The 23,467-nt window shown below is 45.7% G+C and overlaps 1 protein-coding gene across 6 annotated transcripts; it reads right to left on the bottom strand.

Annotated features, from left to right (window-relative positions):
* Positions 1-1,740: 1,740 nt before the first annotated feature.
* Positions 1,741-23,329, bottom strand: LOC135369695 (period circadian protein-like). Of its 6 annotated transcripts, none has more exons than XM_064603203.1 (22): positions 23,301-23,329; positions 13,961-14,505; positions 9,885-10,009; positions 9,208-9,305; positions 9,038-9,124; positions 8,146-8,257; positions 8,016-8,061; positions 7,754-7,929; positions 7,128-7,206; positions 6,946-7,052; positions 6,731-6,884; positions 6,545-6,662; positions 6,109-6,229; positions 5,977-6,014; positions 5,767-5,885; positions 5,440-5,552; positions 4,955-5,374; positions 4,711-4,872; positions 4,340-4,551; positions 3,917-4,195; positions 3,369-3,692; positions 1,741-2,806 (listed from the first exon to the last, which is right to left on the bottom strand). In XM_064603203.1, exons 2-22 carry the CDS (start codon positions 14,371-14,373, stop codon positions 2,753-2,755), a joined length of 3,357 nt encoding a protein of 1,118 aa, XP_064459273.1. In that variant the 5' UTR covers positions 14,374-14,505; positions 23,301-23,329; the 3' UTR covers positions 1,741-2,752. The 6 variants fall into 6 exon arrangements, with proteins under 6 accessions (XP_064459273.1, XP_064459272.1, XP_064459276.1 ...); XM_064603202.1 differs by lacking the exon at positions 23,301-23,329 and adding an exon at positions 19,790-19,966; XM_064603206.1 differs by lacking the exon at positions 23,301-23,329 and adding an exon at positions 10,386-10,445 and having other exon boundaries at positions 13,961-14,049.
* Positions 23,330-23,467: the final 138 nt, after the last annotated feature.

The following is a 23,467-nucleotide window of genomic DNA, read 5'->3' as shown; positions in this document are numbered from 1 at the left end:
TACGAAAAATAAAGTGTCAGGCATTAATTTGTACACGTTATTTACTAGCATTTTATTGCACGTGGTTGCTTCCATTGTTATATCACAAACAATATAACATTTGAAGAGAGAATTGTGTTCAACAAGGTATTATTCTGAGATACTGACCATGAGTTTTCGGTCGGTTGGGGGGTTGGAGGCATCATACATCAGAATTTTCACCGCACGCGGTGCCGGCATGCTAGATATGCGAAACAATGCGGTGTTGTGCAGGGAAGTTAAAATGCTGCTTTCCAGATGTCGCTGTAGCTGCAGTTTCGCTTTCGGTATCCAGGAAGCCCGGAATATTTGAAAAACCCATTAAATGTTATCTGCTAGGTAAAACTTGCGCAATGTTCGTCATTTTTGTTTTACTTTTTTCAGAATACTGAAGTTATCAAATTCGAATTTGTGGCGGCGCTCGCCTTTCATGTTATATTAGCATCGTTCAGCTAGCAGACGATGCCCGTTTCAGTTGTCGTCTGCCATTACTTCGGCGCTTCCCATGGCATGCTGTTGAAACTCGTACGCACAATCCGACATGCACTTAACCACTTCGGAGACTTAGTACATTGTCAAAGTGGATGCGAAAAAAACTGTTTTCAACATGTGAGCGTCGGTGTTCCATCCAGTTTTCTGCCCAGCACAACACCACTATTTACGTTGTTTTGACGGGTTCTATTTCGTATTATATAACTTTTGAGGCGGGCCGCAAAAGTAAACACTCATTGCTCAAGCCTTTCTGCGTTTTGATGGATTCGTAAAGGCGAACGACAGCATGGTTCGAATGACAGCACTGTGCTCTCAGATTACCTTTCCTAGTTTTTGCTCTGCAATTTTCAGACAATGTCACCACGATTGCCTGCGAATTCATTCCAAGCACAGACCGTGCTGTTTCAGACAATACAGCATTCGTGTACTTTGGTGGTTTTCTCACTTGTAAAATAACACGACAAGGCTCCCTCCTTTTTCATTGACTATGTTATGCGAAGGCGAGGAAAATGTCCGCCTTCACATGAAAGCAAGGTAGACTGAAGCACTTTGCGTACGAAGTTTCAACCATATGATGTGTCTGCCGTAACAACCAGCGCAGGAAACATACATACATTGGCAAGGAAAACATTGGCAGCGTTGTGGCTTTGGTCTCTGGCTTAGACTAACTACGCCAGCAACCCACCAATGTGGGGGGCATGCCTTGTGACACGGAAATGCATATTACATTATTATTACTATTTTTCGGTTGCAAGCAGAAAATATCACGTAAGAGTTTAGTGGCCAATATAGCTCAAACTCTAAATGATCCTCGAACCATGTTCATATTTTCGGGATGCAGTTGGTCTGACTGTATATTTGCAGTTGAAGATATAGGTACGTATTTTCGTCCATTTCATACTGCGTCTCAAGCAGCGCTCGGGAGTACATTATGGTATAGCATGGAGCTTAAAAATACATATATTGCTTCTAGCTGATGCCAACGTATATCTAAGACTGGAAATAAGTCTCGTCGCTTTATCGTTATCATTGTATAAAGTTAACAATAATAAAATTCATGGGTGAGCGACCATAGGTTGAGTAGATATTACGCCTTTACACTCGATGTTCATTTCCGCAAAGCGACGTGACGACCAAGAAACACGCGACATCATATACAACATACGATGGGATTAAGCCCTCGGCAATGCATACATTACATACACGTGGAGCAAGTAAATACGTATTTTATGTATGTAAATGGGGTACGGGGATGGATAACTGGCATGTACAAGGTGCGTTATAGAATACGAGAAGCACACAAGCAGTCGGTATTTCTGTGCCGGCTCACTTTTATCTTGGGCGGCAGTTGAGTATGTAACAGCTTTGGTCTGTTTCCCTATACACCGTCAAGGTTGCATGTTACTGTGGTAGCGTGCCTTTGGAGAAGAGCTTGAAAGGTCGCTTTCGATAGCGTTCTCATATACGACATTGGAATGGCCATGTCTCTGATAATGATAATGATATGATCAGCGGCCACCCGGTTCAAAGTCTGTATATGACGATGTGTTTGAGCTCAGTGCGCGTTCTGCCAACACCACCTAGCTAGAGAAAGCCTGCGCATTGCCTCCTCTCCCTCTTTCAATTAAGAGTCAGAATTCGTCTGCTACTGCGATTCACCGTTCTGCGAATTGAAGAACCCGCAAATGATTGCAGCTCACCTGGAACCTGCAGACCTAAATATTTAGACAAAAAGTGCGAGACCCTTTCCAGCCAATCAGTTTAGAGAAAGATTGGGACCGGATTGGGACCGGATTGGGACCGTGTTGCGCTTTATTTCCAAGTTTTTTTGCTCAGTACTCGAGGACGTTCAATCACAACTCGCAGACGACGGTGGTTCTTCTCCATTTCCACGACCGCTGAAAGCACGTTTGTGGTTGGCTACGGCCGCTGAAAACACGACCCTGATTGGCTGACTCTTAATTGTTACGTCACGTCGACGAGCGCGCAGTCTTTCTGTATCTATAGATGGTGTTGGTTCTGCGCCGTGCGGCGTCCCCATTACCTATTATGAATGGCGGTGCGGAATCAAGCATGGACGACCCGACCATAATATAGCACTGGGCAGTAAGCGCTAGCTAAAGGAGCCCTTCAACGGCACAAGTTTCAGCTTGTAACGCTACGTTGATCAGCTTGTAGGGAAGCACTGGAAAACGACAGCCATGTCGATGATCCTTTTGGGCGATTCAACGATAGATGTACCTCAGAAGTCAGGGTCGATGACACTCAGCATCCTGCGCTCTTGCTCCTCGATTTCCTGAAATAAGAAGGTCGATTAGTACGTTAACGTCATGTACACGCTGGCAGTTGTAGCGACACAGTTTAAATATCTGCCGCTGAATGCCACTATAATCGCATCCACTCGGAATATGATAAGCAAGGGGATTTAGCTTATGCGCGGAAAGTGAACACGTGAGGTCAGGTGACGGGTAAGGAAGAAAATTATTAAGATGATGCCCCCCCCCCCCCCGAAAAAAAGAAAAAAAAAACGAGGGATCGACTACTCCAAACCGCAAAGTAGTAAAAATGAATATGTGGATTCGCAATGTCCAGAAGAGCTTTCAGCAAGGCGCTGTCGTTCGTCTCCTTAACTCAACCGGCCATGTACCTATAGCAACGGCAGTCGAATGGGCCGTGGTCTATAGTCGTTGAGAGGCAGCTCAACAGCAGCACGTTCGTGAATCATGATTGGCTACGGTCGTTGAAAACGCGATCCTCATTGGTCGACTCTTAGTTGTCACGTCACGTCGACGAGTAAGCAGGCTTTCTGTGTCTAGGTGGCGTTGACTAAGTGCGTGGTATAATATAGCTGAGCTCACCTCAGTGAGATCTTCCTCCATGGCGTATATGACGTCATGCATGTACCCGCCATTGTCTCCAATGGGGGACTCAGAACCATTGGCGTCATCGTGGCTCTCCAACTCGAGGCGCAGTGCAGACAGCTGTTCGTTCACGAGGTTTGGTTGCTGTAGGACCTGCAGTTTATTCATGTCGCTCTTGAGCACGCTGTCCAAGTCACCAGGGGCCAGCTGGTATCGGTACACAACGTCGGAGTTCATGTTGACGCCCTCTGTCCAATACGGCTCGCGCAGTCCTGCACGATGCTGTTTCCGCCTCCGTTGTTTCATTTCTGTGTCCGTATCCTGTGTAGGAAAAGGACAAAAGGACAGTCCGATTAGATTTACAACACGTACGATAAAGCAATTCCTGTGCCACATTTATCAACGCAAGACCTCTTGAGTCTGAGTTTGATTATAAAGAAAAAAAACAGCTGTTTCTAGCTTTCTCCGATAACTATATATGGTCAGACTTTCTATACTTTCTCTCCCAACACTGGAAAAGGAACGCATGAGACGTATACGGGTACCTCTGAGGACTTCTCCGAGGAGAACTGGCTCTCGGAATTTTCCGAGTTCTCGGACTTCTCGAAGAACGAGGACTCAAACGATAGCGACACAGAATCATCCTGCTGGCTGTCTTTGGGTTCGACTGGTCTCGCACGCACTTCGTTGCTGTCCTTGAATTTGCCGAACTGTTTGTAGACAGCAGGGCCTTGTAGCCGACCGTTGTCCCCCTGCCCGTGTTCCGCAGGCCTAAGAAGACCTTCCTTCTGGTTAGGTTGATTAGGGACCTTCTCTTGTGATTCCTGTAATGGTGCAGTTGTTAGTAGAGGTATTTGATACACTTACACGGTACTATTCGGATTTAAAATGATACACGTGGCATGATATGAAACATTGGCCACATTGCATGTGTGTATGTGCGTAATAATCAATCAATCAATACCCACTTTTCGATGGTTATCCTCTTGAGCTTTGTCTGAGCTGTGGTTGTTTGTCGAGTTTCCCTTGTCGTGTGTTGTCGACTGTGACACTGGCTGTGTTGGCGGCTGCTGCCACAGGGGCATGAGCGGTAAGGCTCCGCACTGCCACATGCCCTTCGACTGTTGTCCGTCCATAGCAGGCAAAGATGGGTACAGAGGTACCCCTCCCACGTACATGACTGCAACACAAAAAGGAAAAGAAAAGGGAGGTACGGGTTACCACATGAACCTAAACGTCGTTAACATGATGGAGAGTGCTACAGTCACGTGGTCAAGGGGGATCACTACCTGTCCACGTTCAGGTTCCATCATCACAGAAGCTAAGGGTGTGTACTAACCTGGTATAAGGAATGGAGTTGTAGCCGTTGAGTGACTGCTATTGAGTGGCACATACGTGTAGGTCGGAATGGCCAAGTTAGGCACAAAAGCCGCCGCAGCTACGTTGTCGGGCTGAGAACTCACAACTCCTTGCAGAAGAGGCGGGAACGAGGGGCCGGAAGCTGCGAAATAACGGGTCAAACTCTTGTCTAGCTGGCTAGTGCTTGGGCAAAATATAAGCCTTCGACCATCGAAAATTCCTACCATCAGCGTGCGAGTCCCTGCTGGCCTTGGTATGCTTGTGTACGCCAGAATGGTGCGGGGATCCACTTCTCTTGAAACGGTGGGAGTCCTTGCAGAAGTCCTCCGTGGCTCCGTTTGTCCCTCCATTCGTGGCATGGTGGTGGTACTTGTGTGATATGCGGTTATGCTGCTGAAGCACCTCTTCTGTGAGCGGGGGACAGGGAGGGTAGTTGTTTTCATTGCTGTCGCCACCTGCACTGCCGTTTCTGCTCCCGCAGGAACTGCCCGTTGTGGGGCCATCCTTGGTGTTCAACGACTCGTGACCCGAGTCTCCCGTTGTAACGGAGGAGTGTTTACGCTTGGACTCTGTATTGCGCCCCACGTAGCTGCCCGACATGGCGAACTCGGAAGTCGGTTTCCCTTCTGAGGACTCGGGAGATTCTGCGAGTCAGTAGAGGGGCGGATTTGAGGCTTGGACACGCATCACGGTTACGCTGTGGACATACCTGAAGACTTGCATCCCTCTTCGTCCCGGTTATCAGGCTGGATCTGCTCGTTGTCTATCTTCATCTCGCCTGGACCATCCGAAGAATTTGTCTTTGGATGGCTCGCAAAGAACCTGGTACGATTACGATAATATGGTCATCCTTGCAGACAAATACATAATTCTTAACAAAGAAGAGTATTCGTGATTTCACAGTTAGATTACATTACAGTTAGTCAAGCTGTTTTCGCGGCTTTTCCCCCTCTCCATCCCCCGTGCGTATATGCGTGAGTAACGTGTAATGTATTTCAAATGAAATAAATGAAATGCAAAATAAAAATATACAAACCTCTCAATGTTCTCTTGGTAGCGTATCTCCTGGATATTTGGAGGAGACTCGCTCGAAGGGTCTGAGTCGTGCAGCTCTTGATGCGGCGAAATCTCACCCATCACCACTGAGCCCTGGTCCTTGATGGAGGAACACATAATGAACGTCAGTCGTGAACATAAAGTACTAAGATGCGCCGACTGCCCTCCAAATACTTGACAAAACACTTACAGAGCAGGTGCATCCCTCGTTGAGCAGTTGTTCCTCTGCTAAAATACGAAAGCGAGCGTGTGAGCGTGTGCCACGTTTCATGCTTCACTTTTGACAACGGCATTACTTTTTTTTTTTAGATTGTAAACATACCTTTGTCGATCCGCTTCTGCTGTGCCATTTCGTCGACGAGAGAGCTCACAAAAGAGGCGAGCTCCTTGCGTCGCTTGTTGGACCGTTGTCGCAGATGGTTATTCTCGTGCGGCTTCAGTGTCTGCACAGTGGAACGATCCGAAATAGTTAGTCGAAGAACATAATAACTTCATATACTCAAAGAAAGAACAATGAAATAGGCAGGGTCGTATTCTTAAACGATTCGCGAGTCGACCTTCAACTCGAGGTGCTCCTCGAGACCCGAGGAGCGTACGAGATCGTTGGCGCTTTACTCGAGTGCTGTAGCGCCGGTGTTTCCTTGAAGCCCAAGTGCTCCTCAGGTGGAGAAACCCCATCTTTCCTCCACTCACGGGAGTTGAGGCGGGGCGTCGAGTAGAGGATCGTTTAAGAATACGGCTTTGCAAGTCCCACGTACCTGGGAAAGTATCACTTTGATCTCCTCCTGGATGCGGAGACTCTCCTTGTAGATCTCCTCTGGGACGTGCATGTCATCGCGAGGAGCCTCCTTGAATACGTCTGGATCCTTGGGACCTCTGTTTGGAATTAATATGAAGTTTCATGCAGTGAAGGCTGTACAGATTTCGCCGCAAAGTATACTCACTTGAGAACTCTGTGCTGTCCGACGACGAACTCGAGCTTCCGTGTCCAGGGATTGATGAAGCACGACCACTCTGTTTCCAGAGTGACGAAGCTCCCGTTGAATGCTCTGAAGTGGTACGGTTTGCTCCGGAATGAGTGGCCCTGCTCCTTGATCACTGAAAGCGGACAACACATTTTATAGCAACGGATCGCTGCCGCTTATCTGGAGTTGCTTACCGAGCTCGTAGATGTCCTTAAGGTGAGGCATATCGTCTACTCGATAGAAGTCGAAGACTGAGTGACCTAACATGTCCTGTGGTAGGAAACCTAGATACGGGGCCGCGCTGCACAATTCTTTCGTGTTAAAGTGATGCAATGCAAAAACAGAAGACATTTCAAAGGATATAGAGCAGTTTTACCTGAGGTCGACGTGGCTGTAGTGGCAGGATGCCGTGTGGCGGGTCGAGAAACAGGTCATAGCTGGAATCTCGTCAGGAACTGGAAGAGGATATACACATGAGAGAGCTGGACCTTAAGGCGGACTCGTGCGGTCCAATTAACGTTCGCTTCCGGAGAGAGTTGGCTGCATCGTCGCAGAATTGTTTTCTTTTCTTTGCTTTCCTCCCGTGGAAGCAATCAGCGAGAGCGTGCAGAACATGATAACAAACGACAAAGCCATTATTTTCATTCGCAGGGATCTGGAAAAGTGCAGCAAGCTTGTCGAATCTGTTGATTGCAATCGATTCCCTGACTATAACTGTAGGGAATGACATCATTGTGGCCCAAATCTCGCAGGCGGGCGTGTCGAAAGAAGCCATTTTGTTGCATCTCCCATAGACTCCCATGTATTGAAAATCAGACAAACGTTAATTTGCCAAAAATCAGTGGACCGCGTCAGGCCTTCACGAATATGTCATTCCCTAGATAAACTCGAGGGCAACACGCCTGTACCTGTTTCGTGTAGAAATTCAGCGAGGTTTACAAGAACCCTGCGAACAAAAATTCCCCATAGACTTGTGCAAGAGTTCTGTGGGAAGCGTCTCACCCTTGTAAGCAGTTTGTATGGGCACAGCGGTGACGATGAGACACATTGCAGTAGAAGCGTTTTCGACAGAGACGTCGTCCACGATGACATCCTTAATGTAGACGCTCATCTGAAACGGCCTGTAGTGAACCTTCTTATCCGAGATTCCATAACCAAACTTGAGAGACTGGTACTGCCTGTTCAGAATAATTTATTTATTTCCGTCGAACTTAATTGTGATGGACACATATTGTAGTCCTTTTATCTCTCGTGAATCTCTTACCTAAGGCGACAGAGAAAAGTGCTCTGGCTCCTGCTGTGACAAATTCCTAAGAAAGCAAAAGCAACATATCGTCAGTGCATCTTGCTCATGGGTATACTTATAATGTGTAACTTGTCGTATTCATACTCACCCTTGGCGTCCTCATTAAACCTCGAGTTGAGTCCTTCACTCAGCTGATTTGCGAAAGTGATTCGATCCCGAGGGTAGAGGAAGTTCATAATGCACTGCCCCAATAGCATGTCCTGCAACGATTAACGTACCGTACATGAAGCCAAAGAAAAAGTTTTACGTTTTTCGGCTGGGAATGTTTTGCCGAGTGTGCCCCGTTGGCATATTCACCTCTTCACCCCAACATACTCCCTCGAGACCGCGGCATGGTCGCGTCACATCAGCCAGCGCCTCGTCCTTCAGCCCCACTCAAAATGTTGTGTAACATCCTATCACATACCGTTTCTTGCCATAATGGAATCGTATATTGTGCACGTGTATTGTGTTCTGTCATACAATCATCTGAAGAATGTTGTAGCCATGGAAATATATCTTATTTGCAATACGCCGCCTCGTCGTTTAGCCAGCAACGGTCTCTGGCAAGTGTGTTCCGCCTGGTTTGACGAAAACGGCATATCATACGACATTTTGCGCAGGACAGTACCCATAAAAGCGTACAAAGCACAGTCAGTGTTGCCGACATTTGCTCTTATCATATATATAGAGAGAGAGCTGAGCGTGCCTTTAAATATAGACTATTTTATAGCGATCCCTTTAGACGAAGCTCTATGTATTGACAAAGAAGTGTTCGAGGGTGATCGTGCGAAACGTCGATTCTGATATTTTCTGCAAACTACGTTCCCTCTCAAACACGTGCTTCCAGTTCAGTGTCATTCTCTATGAGGCATTCAGGGTGAAGGGTGCAATAGTCGCAAAGATAGCTCCCTCAACAACGTTCCCAGTTCGTATGTGAGATGGCGCAATCAGCTAAGGCAGCAGACCGACGTTAGTAGATCACCAGAAGCAGCGCTTACTTTTGAATAACCCAATATGTGAGTGATGGTGCTGGAGACGTAGATAAGAGTCCCATCTTGGAGCGAAACTGCCAGGCAAAAGCCTTCCTGCAAGGCAAAGGCAAAAAAAGTCCGTCAGCCAAATTCAGGCGCCTCCGCCGATATCTTAGACCAAGAGGAACAATGCTTACCCCGCTCTTGACGCAGCTTTCATTTTTAAGATCCCTGAATGCGCTCGATTTGATGTGGGCCTTTTTGCTGGCATTTGAGTTGTTGTCATCTGGTTGATCTAAACACGCGGACATTATTTATGTAGCGGATACACTGCAACGGGTCAAGAAAACAATTGTTCTCGCAATGCACTACATAAAAAAGATTAAAACTGCACGCACAACAAGACACAGTCTCAAAAAAAAAAAAAAACGCTTTCTGCTATATACAGGGTGTTTCACGAAAAATGAGCCGAAGTTTTAAGATCGAATGGTGCATCGCGCCCCCAAAAAGACGGACTGCATAGTGTTACCAGTGGTGTGAGGATACTCAAACTATTTTTGTTTTGTAATTAATTAATTAATTAATTAGTGAAATTAATTAGTCAATTTCTTTTTATTACTATAAGGATTAGAGTCAAAATGTCAATGAGAAAGTTGTAGAGGGCGATACAACGACACAAATTCGGTGATCGTAACTTTGTATCCCTAACGGATCTTTTTTTTTTCTTTTTCTTTTTTTTCTCCAATGACTAATTTTTGGGTTTGCAAAAATGCGTTCCGTTTTGAACGAAGACTATAGTCACAGTTCTCATTGACATTTTGGTCGTGAAACACCCGGCATATAGGCAGTGTATATAGAGACTTGGGTGACATACCTCTGCAGCTTTGTACGCAGCAGATGATTGGATTGAGCTCATGGAGAGGGTCGGGAAACAGTTCGGGCAAGAGAGATTTCATGACAGAGCAGAGCTGGGCCACTTGGCTCGTCACAGGAACTATGCTGAAATGGCAAGAAAAAAACGGCTGAAAATGTACGACTGTCACTGCGCAGGGACGGGCTCTGACGAATCTCGAAGGCCCTACTGGAAAGAGCAGCATCTACATTACTTTCAACTCTAACTAGCGAAGTGGAACTACAGTGAAACGCCACGAAGAACTCATTTAAACACACGCTGTTGGCAGTGGGAAATCGAATAGGGAATCCAAGCTACAGCTCACAGCTTCGAAGCAAAAGTCATTACCATATTAATACCTGCGAAGGTCTGGGGAGGGGTTCGAAGTGCTACTACAAATAAGAAGGTCGGCCCCCTGATATAGTGTTTGCGCGCTAAAATCTAATCGAGCTATAGCTTGGGACAAATTGAAGTTTGGTGCACCTATGAAGGGCCAGAGCAGGATGTTCGGCGCATCCGTCCAGTCGTCATGCGAGACCGTATCTGTAAAATAAGAAAATAGAGGGTCGGTAAGTGAGTGCGTGCTTGGAAGAGCAAAAAGAAATAAGGAAATATTAGTTTGCGCCTAAGCAAGTATAGGAAAATGCCACTCGCAGGCAACCGGGGATATTCTATAGAAACGTAAACGATGGGTAGCATGTCTCTTCTTGCACGTCTTCACGCATAACGAGAACATACTGAGCTAAAGGGGTAGGTCTATACGTCCTTCTTGAGTCGCGTCTTGACACACTTTTTGTTCCAGCCACTACCATCACAGTAGGTAATGCATTTTGTGACGGCAAATTGCGCAATGTGCTTGGTGATTCTGACAAGAAATGTTACTTTAGCTTTGCAAATGCATTTGTGGTTTACCAAGTCAAAAATTAAAGCGCCATCTTTTAGGGCTAAAAAAACAAAAAGACATCGGCTGTGCTGTCTGAGGTTTTCTGGCAGAATTCGAAGAACGAAAGTTTCCTATTATGAATTATCCTCGCTGAAAGACCCAGTATGCAAAATATAAACGCTTCCGCCCCCCCCCCTTTTTTTTCTTTTTCTTTATCACATCACCACCACCATCAGAAACTCTCAATGAACGTTATTCATTTTCGAAAGAAGCCGCAAAGCTCCACCGTTTCTGACTGCCCAAGAGTGACGACATCGGGAGCTATGGCGTCTCAGTCCTAGCAACAGCAGCGCGCGCGTCTCCGCTCTCCACTCCACGTTGCAAGTATGCCAGCAGCTGTGGTGAGGCGATGGAAATCGACCTTCGAGGAGCAATGCTGCCAGACACGTGGGGCGAATTAGACATCCCGTGACGTCATACTTCTTTTTAAAAAAAGCTTGGAACTTGTAAAACTGACAGCGCCCCACGTTGCAAAGAATCACCTTGTCAAGTTGGAGTACAGTTGATCAAAGGCGATCATCCATGTCTCTATTGCTATCCAGCAGTTCGTGCAACGCAGTACGCTTGGGCTGAGACTCTCAGTCTGTTAAATCGCTCATTGGCCTCGACGGAGGCCGTGAGATGAGACCTTCGCTGGATCCTGGCGAGGCCGCCCAGCGCGTGAATTGCGGGGGCACGTCGTGGACGGGAGCCCAAAATCGGAGACGATCGTCTCGCACTCGTAGACAACGGAGGATGGGCGCTCTCTAAAATTAGGTCTCTTCCCCTAGTTGTCGCGCTTTCACGCTTCCCGACAAATTCCTCACCGTTCTGTGGGCCAGCTGGTGAGACAGAGAGCACATTGACATTACTTTCAGCCTCTCTCATTTCCGCAGTAGGCACAAAAGACCAGACTATATCGGGGTTAATTAACAGCGGGATAAGACAGTTGGAATATTAGAGAAATTTTAGCACATCGTTTGGGGTTTTAGTACCGTTTTGGGGTAGAGTGTTATAGCTTCTTTTTTTTTTTAATTATTTGGTGGAGTCGACGACCGACAGGTCCCTGGCTGACAGTGTCTGCATGACTCATTTCATGCTATTCTCGTGACAAAAATAAAAACAGACAGTAAAGTGAGGGAATACCCGCGGGAGTATACTCTGAAAATAGTCGCAAAAACAGAGCGAAGAGATTGTAAAAATAGTGCGTAGTTCTGTTATGTATATTATGAAGCCAATCCTCGCGTTGAAAAACGAGAGTCAAGTGGCAAAACTGTGTTGACACAGATGCGGCAGCGACAGCCTATCCGTGACAAATGTAGCAGGCTGCGTGATATGTCACGCGTTGCTGTACAAAGAAGCTACTTTCACTATCATGTCCCGTGATATCTGTGCGCACATCGTGTGTGGTATCCGTGTTTGGCGTGCAGATTATCGGTTGCATCCCGTGCTCGTATATTGTTCACCACCAACGTCTAGTACATCGTGATGATTTGAAACCACGTGACATTGCACGTTCATGACATTCGCTGATGACAAACATCAGCGGAGTTCGTTCCTTTATTCATTTCATGAAGCAGGGAAGAAAAGGAGACTCACTCAGGGAATTCGAGAGAACAAAAAAAAAAAAAAAAAAAGCTGTGGAGCACGTGATCTTTGAACAGGAAGTGAGTTTTAGCTCGCTTGAGGTCCTGATGTCGCTTAGCCTGAGGTCCTGAACTCGCCTGATGTCGCATTAGCTCAGAGTGCCAATGAGAAGGTTTTGCACTCGCCACGTTGGTGGCCACTTCAACGCGCTACATTCGCACTATGAAACTATGGAATACGGGCAACTATAAAACCGAAACCGGGAGGCCAGGAGTGACGTCACAGGGCCCCCAATTCCAACTTTACTTTTCGGTGGAACAGAGCGCCTCTTCTGCACGTGACATGATACTACTTGATCTCGTTACCTTCTTTTGATGTATAGAACATTCCTGCTGTCGAATTCGTCCAGAGTGTCCCGTCCCGTCCGTTACACTACTACCTTCTCCGCAACGATCTCTCCCAGACCACGTGAAAGTTGCGCAGACGACCCTCTGTTTACAAACATGTGACGTCACGAGAAGACCGGTTCGAGGTTACATTTTGCTACGGTAGGCAAGAAGCGGGAAGAACGCGTCGGCTGATAGGCTGATAAAGCTGATAATGCCCACCAGCATGCTTTGCGCGGAGGCGTTACGTAATCAATGACATAGGGGTTCAGGTCGGGACGACCTCTCTCATACCACGTGACAGTCGCGCCAATGAAGCTACCGCGTCGCTTCCCAACCCCTTTCTCACGCCCTGTAGGTAGGGAAAGTATGCTTGTTGACTTTTGACGAAAACGTGATACGACACACGTCAACAGCACCGATACAAGTGCAGAATCACACATGTCACATATGACTATTGTGCCAAGAACTAACCAAAAGTACTGCTATTTTTTATACAGAACATATTTACAGGTCACGTCGCACTTTTGTCTTTCATGTGAACACGTCAAACTAAAGAACATTGGTAATGCACATACCGTCCACCCCTATTGCACTCGACTTTCAGTACATTGTGCTGCTTGGGATACCTGCATGCTGTCTACACGTTCGTGAGACAAGTACCTGTATCTGTAGATGATCCTATCCAAATAACTGTCAGCAATGCCGCCTAGTTCAAAACTTACGTGGTCACTCATTGTGCATGTCATGCCACCCTGACCAGACAATATGCTACACAGAACTGTCAGAGCTTGATTTGAGTACACATTCGGAACAGAGGAAATATATAAGAAGAAAATATAGTCATCATCAATCAGAGGATATAGCACATCCAAATCGCTTGGAAATAATTTAGAAAGACGTAATGAAAATATAACGAAAACAATGAAAACGAAATGAAAGTATAAGGTTTCATATATAAAATTCGCGAGCCTTTCGTGACTTTTGAGAGCACTCGAAAACTTCGAGCAAGATTCGGTAGGAATCACAAACTTTATCGTCATAATGCGTGCAATATCGGCACGCATTTGAACTGATACAGCCCGAAACATCAGGTGCCGCGTGCTTCTAATTAATGCTTCAACTGCGACTGGCAAGAGACATTATTTCACGAGTTTGCTTACCTGACTTTACCGACGAACGATGATCCCGCTTGCAAACACTGGGCACCATGGCATGGGTCCTGTACTCCAACGGACGACCTGCACTGCACATGCACACTTGCGGAGGGCCTCTTCGCGAACTGGGCATCTTCCCGGGAGGGGGCCCCTCTCCTCCGCTCGCCAATCGATGAGCGGTCACGTTTTTGCGGCCCATCACTTCTTACGGCGATGCCGCAACTTTGCAACCACGTGGCCCGATCGGTTTTCGTGGATGACGATAGTCCACTGTGCACCCGTAGACTAGTGTCGCATTTCTGCTCGGAGCGAAAGAGTGGTAATTGGGTTTGGGGGTTATGGTGATCCCAGTAACCGTGGAAGTAAAATGGAATGAAGTTCGGCGGATAAGGCGTTCTACGATGTCCTGTCGTCTTCATTACTTTCGTCGTCTAAAGTGTCGAATGTCTGCGACAGTTCACAACCTTGGGAGTTGGTAACCGGAGATATTGGAAGAACCTTTTTGCTCCTTGTGCGGACTTTCGTTCTTCGGGATCATATCTCAGCCTCTCCTAGGGTATCATGAAAAAATATAATAAAATAAATAAATAAAAGAGAGACAAAGAGAGAGAGAGAGCTTTAATATTTTATCGTCATTTCGTTTTGACAATGTGCGGGGTAATTCGTACTTCAAATGAAAGACACACACACACACAAAATAACTGCGGCTCAGAACCATACTTCATTGTCGTCTCGCAGTACCTACAGGTCAATCATATCATCTCGCTAATTAGTGGCCGGTAATAAGACAGCGGGCGACACTGAGGACAGACAAGAAGTGATCATGATAGGAAGTAAGACGTGCATCTATAGACACGGATTAACTCGCCCAAGTGCACGTCGTTTTAAAGGCAACGGCAGTGACTTCGGGAACTCGGAAGGGATTTCCATTTACAGTCTCTGATACTTCCCCCAGAAATCGGTTAGTCATCAGAAAATGTTAAAGACGAAACCTTTCAAATACGTTAATATCTAAGAACATAAGAGGAGAAGAAGGCAAAAAAATGCTGATTGGATGCTTGATACCTGTACAGGACGGCATTTTTGTCAGAAGAAATCAGAAGTACTTCAAGCATACCTCGCTGGACGGAGCACCCCGGAACCCAGGCCAACCTTGGCTACTTTCAGGTCACTATGTTTCTTTTGTGACAATAAAATACTCCAAAAAAGAGTAAAAGAGTAAGACTGCAGACTGACAAGCCAGCGCGTGGCAGCAAGGCCACATTGTCGTCATCCACGGGCCGCCACATCACTCCCCCCTCCGCACTTATTGAGTTTCGAAGTCGATTCTATTTCGGTTTTCTCGCAGAGCTGTGCAGAAGAGACGTACGACCAAGGACAGATAGCAGAAGCCTCAAGTGGTGGTGCAGTGTGTAATTAAAGTGACAATGGTTTTTCAAAGCCTACCCAATTGTGCAAACAGTAGATCACTGTCATGCACCATGTACTTGTTGTTGTTTTTTTAAATTTGTATAGCGCATCGAGCTCGTCCAGCGGTGCAGCAGCCTGCTGAACTTCCAGCTTAACCTGGAAGACATACTGATAGCTCTTGCACGAACACAAACAATTGAAGGAAGTAGATGAGTGCACCAGTTCCCACCGTTGATCTCAAAGCAAAAGCAAAATTTTGCATTCTCTGCAGACTGACAACTTAGTAAAGCCTTAGGCTTAAGTCGTCGTCGATCTTGAAAAATTTAATGGAACGTCGAACGTATTCCGAGAAGCATCGACCTCGGCACGACTGCATCAGCCCATCAGTTCATGTATCATACAGACCAGTGCCCTCTCGCGGGACAGTAGTACACCAATTATGCGACAAATTTCTTCGTTCACCTGAAAGACAGAAGTTAAGAAACAGCCAGCGAGTGCCGGAGGCGGGACTGCTGTCTTTCAGATCATCGCCTGGGACGTATTCTCACTCAGCCCTGAGGGGGGGCTTTGGTAGCGCTTCCTGCACGCGCAGCAAGCGCGTGCCCAATGCATTGCCAAAGCTACTGGAAGGGTCCCTCGAAACACAGGTATCCCTAGCTCAGGGCTGAGTGAGAATACGTAACCTTCCTCTGCTGTTTACGTTCCACATTCATCGTCACCAGGGTAACTGAGCAAAGTAGCTGAGTACGTGTATTTAGATATTTTTTGTGTATCTTGAGTGAAATATCAGATACATTTTTATGACAGTATTTTTATCTGCAACTCAGTTACTTTTTTCAGTCGTTTTTACTCTTTTTCAGCCACCAAATGTAGAGGAGACGTTGTTCCTCTACAGGGGTCCTCGTCACCGATCAGGGCTCATGTAGGGGGAACACCATCTCCTCTACACAACTGATAACAGCTCGCTATATCAACCCAATCGTTTTTGGAAGAAGAAACTGTAAAAGGACTGAGTGCATTTGCGGACGTATCTATCTGTGGCAGTGTATTTTCTCCCACGGGATGTCTGCACAAGAGTATCTGTCAGGGGTATCTGCAACTGTAATTCGTTTACTTCGTTATTGCATGCATTTGTTGTTGTTGTTGTTGTTGTTGTTGTACATATCGGAGAGGTACAGAAAGCACAGAACCCTTTGTGTAAGCCTTTATCAGAATAACAAAATTCTCCTCTTTCTTCTCTTCTTTTTCTAATGACCGTGAACAGACACGTTGCATTAGAACGCTTCCACACCCGCAAGGAGCCAAAGACAATTAACATCCGGTCCTTCTTCATGCGTTGCACGTGGAAATTATCGGCAGGCCGCAACGCTAAAGCGTTTGCGTAACGAAGCCAATGAGAACTTTTCTTTGTTGGGTCGCTCCTGCCATCGCCACAAAAGCTGTCCTGCGTCACACGGCCCTGCTGACGTCATGCACTTTTCTTTTCTTTTTAATTCCAATGCGTTTCGGGTGAAGTGACTGGAGAAGCGTCCGTTTACACTTCTGTGGAAAATAGGTTTTTTTACGTGAACGTGCCGAAGAATAATATCTGGCTCGGAGTTTCACAGTGTTTTGCCTATTGATGTTATTTGCTGTATCCTTCAACAGCAATGTTTGGAACAGGAAAATGGAAATGAAGAGGGGTGCATAGAGGGACTCTTCAAGCGCGGTCGGTCATATTCTTACATCCGTCACTGTTCCGACTTGCCGTGAGGTACACTTGAAACGCTTGAGTCATTCGGTCCGCGCCCGCGAACCACGTGACGTTCTTCTTTCAGTTATTGTGCTTAAAATTGCTGTGCGTGCGTGTGCAACGTGTAGTTTGTTCACGGACAACCTTTCTGTGATAAAAATTTACTGCACCTTTGGGCATTGTGTCAGACGCAACATTTTTTTGCTCACGTTGTCGTATAAAGCTACGGACGGACCTACACTGTGGTTTTTCCCTATAAGGCTATTGCTGAAAAAAATATGTTGCTATACTTTATATATTTTTATATTATTTTTATTATTTTACTTATGTATTTTATTTTATATTGTTATATCGCTAAAAAAAAAACTACTAGTAGTTTCAAACAGAAAATAAGCCGTATACTGTTGTGTTCCAACCGAGTCTGGTAGCTCAACAGTAACATGTCGCCTCCAAAATCGGAGCATTAGGAATCTTCTTCTTCTTTTTTTTTTTTTGCCTACGTCTTGTCCCGCTTTATTGTAATAACGTACGATGAGTTGTTATTAGTAACACGTATAAGCGAGCTGGCGGTATACATGAAGTTGAAACATCGTTGTGGCTGAGTGAAACAGTAAATTCGAGCTTGCATGTTAGACAACTGATCTGAACGCGAGATTAGATTGATGATTGATTAAAATCATCTAAAATGTGGTGAAGGTCTAAAACCCGTACTGGTCCGCGCCTTGTCCTTTCGTCTGACGTTATTTTCTTGGTGACGGACCTACAGCAAGTAACTTCCCTGGCAACCCACAGTTTTCCTGCATCCACCCCTATATCTTCCTTTTGTTTGTTTGTTTGTTTGCTTTTATGTGCGTTTGTTTATGAATTATTTGTATATGCGCTTGTTTGTTGAATAGCAAGCCTACATCATGGCTAACATTTCCCTTCTGTTCTCTCTCTCTCTCTCTACCTCTTTTTCAGCATTAAACATATGCCCCCCCCCCCCCTATATAAGGCGCTTCCTACGGACCTTTCGGAGTGTAAAGGGGTTATATGTTGGTAAATAAACACCGTTTTTATATTCCGTGAGCTCAAGTGAAAGGTGTAATAACGTCGTTGAAAATGGTGTTTGCAAAACATCATCAGTGCGAGGTTTCTGTAGACTACATATGCCCTTTGAAATGGATCGTTCGCTATAATACACCATTTAGAAGGGTGTCCTACAAGGGGCCCTTATATAATATACTGTGTGAGCCTTACAGCGCAACCGTGCGTGCCTTAGGGTATATAAGGCATTTGCACCCGTATACGGTAAACAAAGTTGCGAAGAGACTCACTGTGTACCTTTCCTACCTGCCATATTACACGTGTGTGCATTGACGGACACCCAAACCACATGCAACGTTAGATAATGAACGCAGACGCGCTGCCGTCAAAGAAGCGTCGCACAAAATCGCTTGCAAAACACCACTTATTTCCTGGGTCGATAGATGTATATAACCTCGTTTGGGGCCGTTCGTACCGCGGAGGCAGCGCACGCGACAATCCGACTGCGCGCTTTTTGCCGCCAGGGAGTCACGTTGGCGGACACAATGTCACGTTGATGAAGCCGTTTGCCAGAGCGGCAAAAGACAAGAAAGATATATCGAGAGAACATTCTGGACCGTCGTACTTTTGGTGTCGCGCAAAAATGTTGACGGCATATATTTTGTTATATAATGCCATAAGCCGCATCAGGAGCACTTTCTTGATGATCGCGAAACAAAGCTTCCATTATTGCCGCCTCTATCTATAGAGATGGAGATTTTTTTGTTGTAATTTCTAGAAACGCCGAAAAGGCCATTTTTAGTAAGGATTAATAATCATCGTTCGCGACAATCCTGGGAAGACGTGAGGCTAGTACAAGTCTCCTTGTTTTTCATCGCCATGGAGCAATAATGTTTATGTGCAGCGGATGTTTGTTTTGCTAACTGGTATTTCAGCAACCTTCTCCGAGTTCAAGTGAACTGTCGTCAGAACAACCACTTGCACAAACAACAAAATTTTAGCTACATGCAAATTGCTGTGCACTTTATTAGAAAAAGTGCCATTTGGGTGTATCAGCTACCTCGTTTGCATTATTTGCACAACGCTCAGCCTTCACAATGCTAATATGACATATTCATTGCAAAGTGGACTTTGATCGTCAGCTGTTGTTCTTCGAAAAAATCGGCGATAAAGTTCACTATATGATGCCGCATTGTCGATGTAGTACAGTCACACTCCTTTACAACGAAACTCAGGGGACAGCAAAAAAAATTCGCAGTAGAGGTATTTTCGTTAAAAAGGATGTCCATTATTGGACCTATAGGCTCCAGTGGGACCGCAAAAAATTTTTGCTGTAGTCGTATTTTCGTTAAAAAGGTGTTCGCTATAAAGGAGTTTGACTGTAGTAGTTATAGAACACAAATTTTGTAACTGTTCCCTTCTATAACCCAATATTCATTCGATCTCGTGAAACTGTAATCGAAATTTCACTCAGTTTCAAGAGTACCGCTTGTGTCTGATACCGCTTGTGCAACAGGATCAACAGATACTGCACCGTGCTGTCGCTCGGTCGAAACGGCTTCCAGTGATTGGAATCTCTGACTCAAGGAGAACGTCAGGTCCTCTCTTTACAGCTCAATCATATCGCTTAGTGATCGGGTCAGTTTAAGTTACTCGCAAGCACTTACGAAAGTCTTGTTCACTGAAATCCACTTTGTTGATAGCTCGTATAGAACTCGGTACCACTGGAGGAGTGGTATACGTGCTCCTCGACACGTAGCTTTGTGCATGCGGCGTCGACAATCTTGGCAGCGAGCGCAAAGTACATGTATACCCCGCTCGACGTTCTGGTGTTCCCGCTTAAAAGCAATCTCGCACGATGTTTCTGCAAAAGTATCTCACAGTAGCTATGCCTTCGACGGTATACAAACCCTGCCACAGCAAAACTGTCGAAAAGCTCAAGGCTGGTTTCAAACTTTTCACGAACAAGATTGATGAGACATAAAAATTCCGTTCCTGAGCTTGGATTGGATTTGAGTAAGAAATAACATGAAGATTGTGAAATTGGGAGGTATAGAGATTCGAGCTCACTTGTACCATTAAAGGGTGATTGACAGCACAGACTAGCAGGGGTTAGTGAGGTTAATGATGATGTGATGGACAGCATAAAGAGTGAGCAAGCGAAAAATGACTTCATGGGTTGTGCAAGATTTCCATGTGTCACCGTTACGGTCCACCGTTTTGTACTGACACCATGTGCATCGAAACCTTTCGTCTGCTTCGATGTCCGAGAAATTATCAAGCTTAATTTCCTGTTCAAAGTTTGACTTCGAAGCAACGTCCGTCAGAACAGAAACGTTAAGCTCCTTACATTTCTGCTCTGACGGACGTTGCTTCTACCACTAACATCGGTGATCTCTACGAGGGTTGCGGAATGGGGGTCTCCCATTCCGTTCCAATTCCATTCCGAGGAATTGGAGATCTGTGGTAATTCCATTCCTTTCAATTCCTCGGAATGAAAAGGTATGATCAATTCCCACTCCTTGAATGGCTTGGCAACCCAGTTCCCATACCGTTAATTCCCTCAATAAAAGAAAAGGACCGGTAACAGTACTGGCAAGTCCAGCAGTGCTAGAGGAGATTGACATTACCAAGCACGGAAAAAAGCACAAAGGCAATGTTATTTCACTCTTGACCGTGTGTAGGTGCGGCGCAGGGGGTGCGAGGGCAGAAACCAGCACGTTGAGACCAAAACTGGCCACCGGGGCACCCATTCCATTCCTAGGAGAGTGTCCGCCATTCCATTCCAATTTAATTCCGGGCCCTGCTAAATCTGAAATGATTCCGGAATCATTCCAACTCCGGAGTGGCGAGAAGACTTCTGTGGAGTATGGACAGTCGCAAGTGCCGCAAAGAACAGCGTATCCTTAGACAGCCATTCCTCTTTTCTACACTTTGCACTGCTATTGCACTCTTGCACACCACTGCGGTATTACCAATAATCTTGATTTACCAATAATCTTATCTGCAAGTAACGTGTCTCATGCACACCTATAATATGTTAATCCTCTCACAATCAGACCCGGGAATTTATGATGCGGAGAAGCCTCTCTCCCGCAGTGCATTACACAACGCGTAGATTACATATCAACGGGAATATAGCTGGCGGTTTACATAACCTACTGAACCCCGTGTCAGGACCAAATCACGTTGCAGTGTGTTTGCTGTTGGCGCATGAGTTTCCGGTCCTCTATAACCGTGTGTGCGTCAGGTACGCATGTCCAACAAGTCCTTGCGCTGAACAGAGATATTTGACTGAATCGTTTGCGGAAGCCGTTTAATCTGGATCTACGCAGTGTAGAGCACATTTGCTCTTCGAATGGAAGGCATTTGGAAAGCGAATTGATTTGTACAAACGAGCAATGGGTCTCCATGGTCTGGATCCATTTCAATGGTTAAAGTCGTCCACATCAAAGAACTGTCTTGTCCATCAATGTCTGAAGGAGGACAGAGCACCCATACCGAAGCGTGCGGGTGTCTGTGTTCCGAGAGACCTGGGCTGAGCCCTGGGCACTTGCGTCGCAACTTCTGTTTTTTCATTTCTTATTCGTGCATACAATTTTGCTTCCTTTAAGGCGAACGTCAATTGCAACGTACCTATGTACTGGTTCCTGCTTTCAACGACATTCCCAAACGAAGGACTACGCTCTTCGTATGACACACCATATAGAAGTGTGTTTTGTAAAAGAGCATAGTGCAAACAGTAGTTTTGTTCTTGTAAGACACACTTGTAAATTGTGTATTCTATATACCGAAAGCAACATTGCAAAGGGCATATTCTACAGACAACACATTTCCGTGGTGTTGTATTCTATTTGAAGTACTGTTTCGGATGGGTGTTTTGCACCCAACTTTTTCAACTTTGTTATTACATCTTTCGGTTGAGCCTGTGGAAGAAAAAATGGTGTTTACAAAAAACGCCCCTTTTACATGCTGAAAAGTGTACACAAATATTGTGCACCCGTTACTACGACCCACCATTCCGCATCCACAAACCTGGCTGTGTCATGCTGTGTCACAACGAACTATGCCGCGTACACTTCACCAAATGCATGAAGCACGCATACCGGAGCAGTACATAAGCGTGGCATGCAGGGCATCGTGGCGAACGGAAAGAGCTTCTTTCCTGACCAGGGATCAACAACGCTGCCACGTATTGCATAATGACTCTTTTTCTATGTGTTCTGCAGGAGTTGGTAAACACATTAGAAAAGGCTGCAAGTATTAGGCGCCTACCTTACTCACATTTCGAAAGACACAGCGCACATTCATTACATTTTCATCCCTTATTTTAGACTTCAATCAATAGATTTAGAGAGAGAAAAATAAATAAATAAAGGCTCTACAGAGATTACTCTCTCGTCATGAAACGAATTTACGAATAAAAATATTGCGATACGGTCGTTGACGTTGAAAGTTTTTTTTTATATTGTGAAGGGGCTCATTATTTCATTCCCCACATCCCCACCAGCAATGGGGTAGAGTATCGCCTCTGGGGATGAAATTCCCCATTCATCATCTTAAATAAAGTTGTTGTTGTTGTTCGATATTATTAACCATTACCTTAAAATGAAAAGAAAGAGAGAGAGAGAGAGAGAATAATGCCCGGTAGCCCTATCATTCGTAGGTAGCAGGTAGAACTTTGCAACCTTTTAGGCACAACATATGCGACAACTATTACCTCCTAAAACCTATGTAACTACTCCACCTTTCTTTCTAAGAGTCTACACATCCAATCATCATACGCTTACAAAATAACCCCTGACGACCAATCCGCTAGACTGCTTTTTTATGCATGACACGTTGTCGACCGGCTGTACTTGGGAGAGAGTTTACTGCCTGGGTACTTGTAGCCAGGGATTTTCCCAGCACTCCCCTACACACCCCTCCCCCAAAAGATCTTACAACACCGCCTCAAAATACCCGCAAGGAAGACCAAAGAAGCTCAAAAATCGAGCAGTTATGGGTGTCGCACACCCCTACGGAATTCCAACATCCCTCACTAAGATGAAAACTCTACGCAAAGCCCTGGTTGCCGCGCAGACACCAACCGGGTTGCACACGAGGTGAACAATAAAGTACCAAATTACGACTCCAAATCCAGTACGGAGAAATGATTCCAACTTGTACTTATATCACCTCTTTATCGTCGCCAGGGCGGGACGACGTCCAACGTGCTTCTGCCGGAGGAGTGGTCACGTTGCCGGCTGCGTGACCGCTCCCTCTCCGTAACAGCGATCGATTCGTATACAACACCTGCTGCTGCAGTCATTGCGTGGATAGTCCTTTATTTACTTCGCCAATTT

The sequence above is a fragment of the Ornithodoros turicata genome, chromosome 10 (genome assembly GCF_037126465.1).
Source record: "Ornithodoros turicata isolate Travis chromosome 10, ASM3712646v1, whole genome shotgun sequence".
Lineage (NCBI taxonomy): Eukaryota > Metazoa > Arthropoda > Arachnida > Ixodida > Argasidae > Ornithodoros > Ornithodoros turicata.
This window is presented reverse-complemented; position numbering and strand designations above follow the sequence as displayed.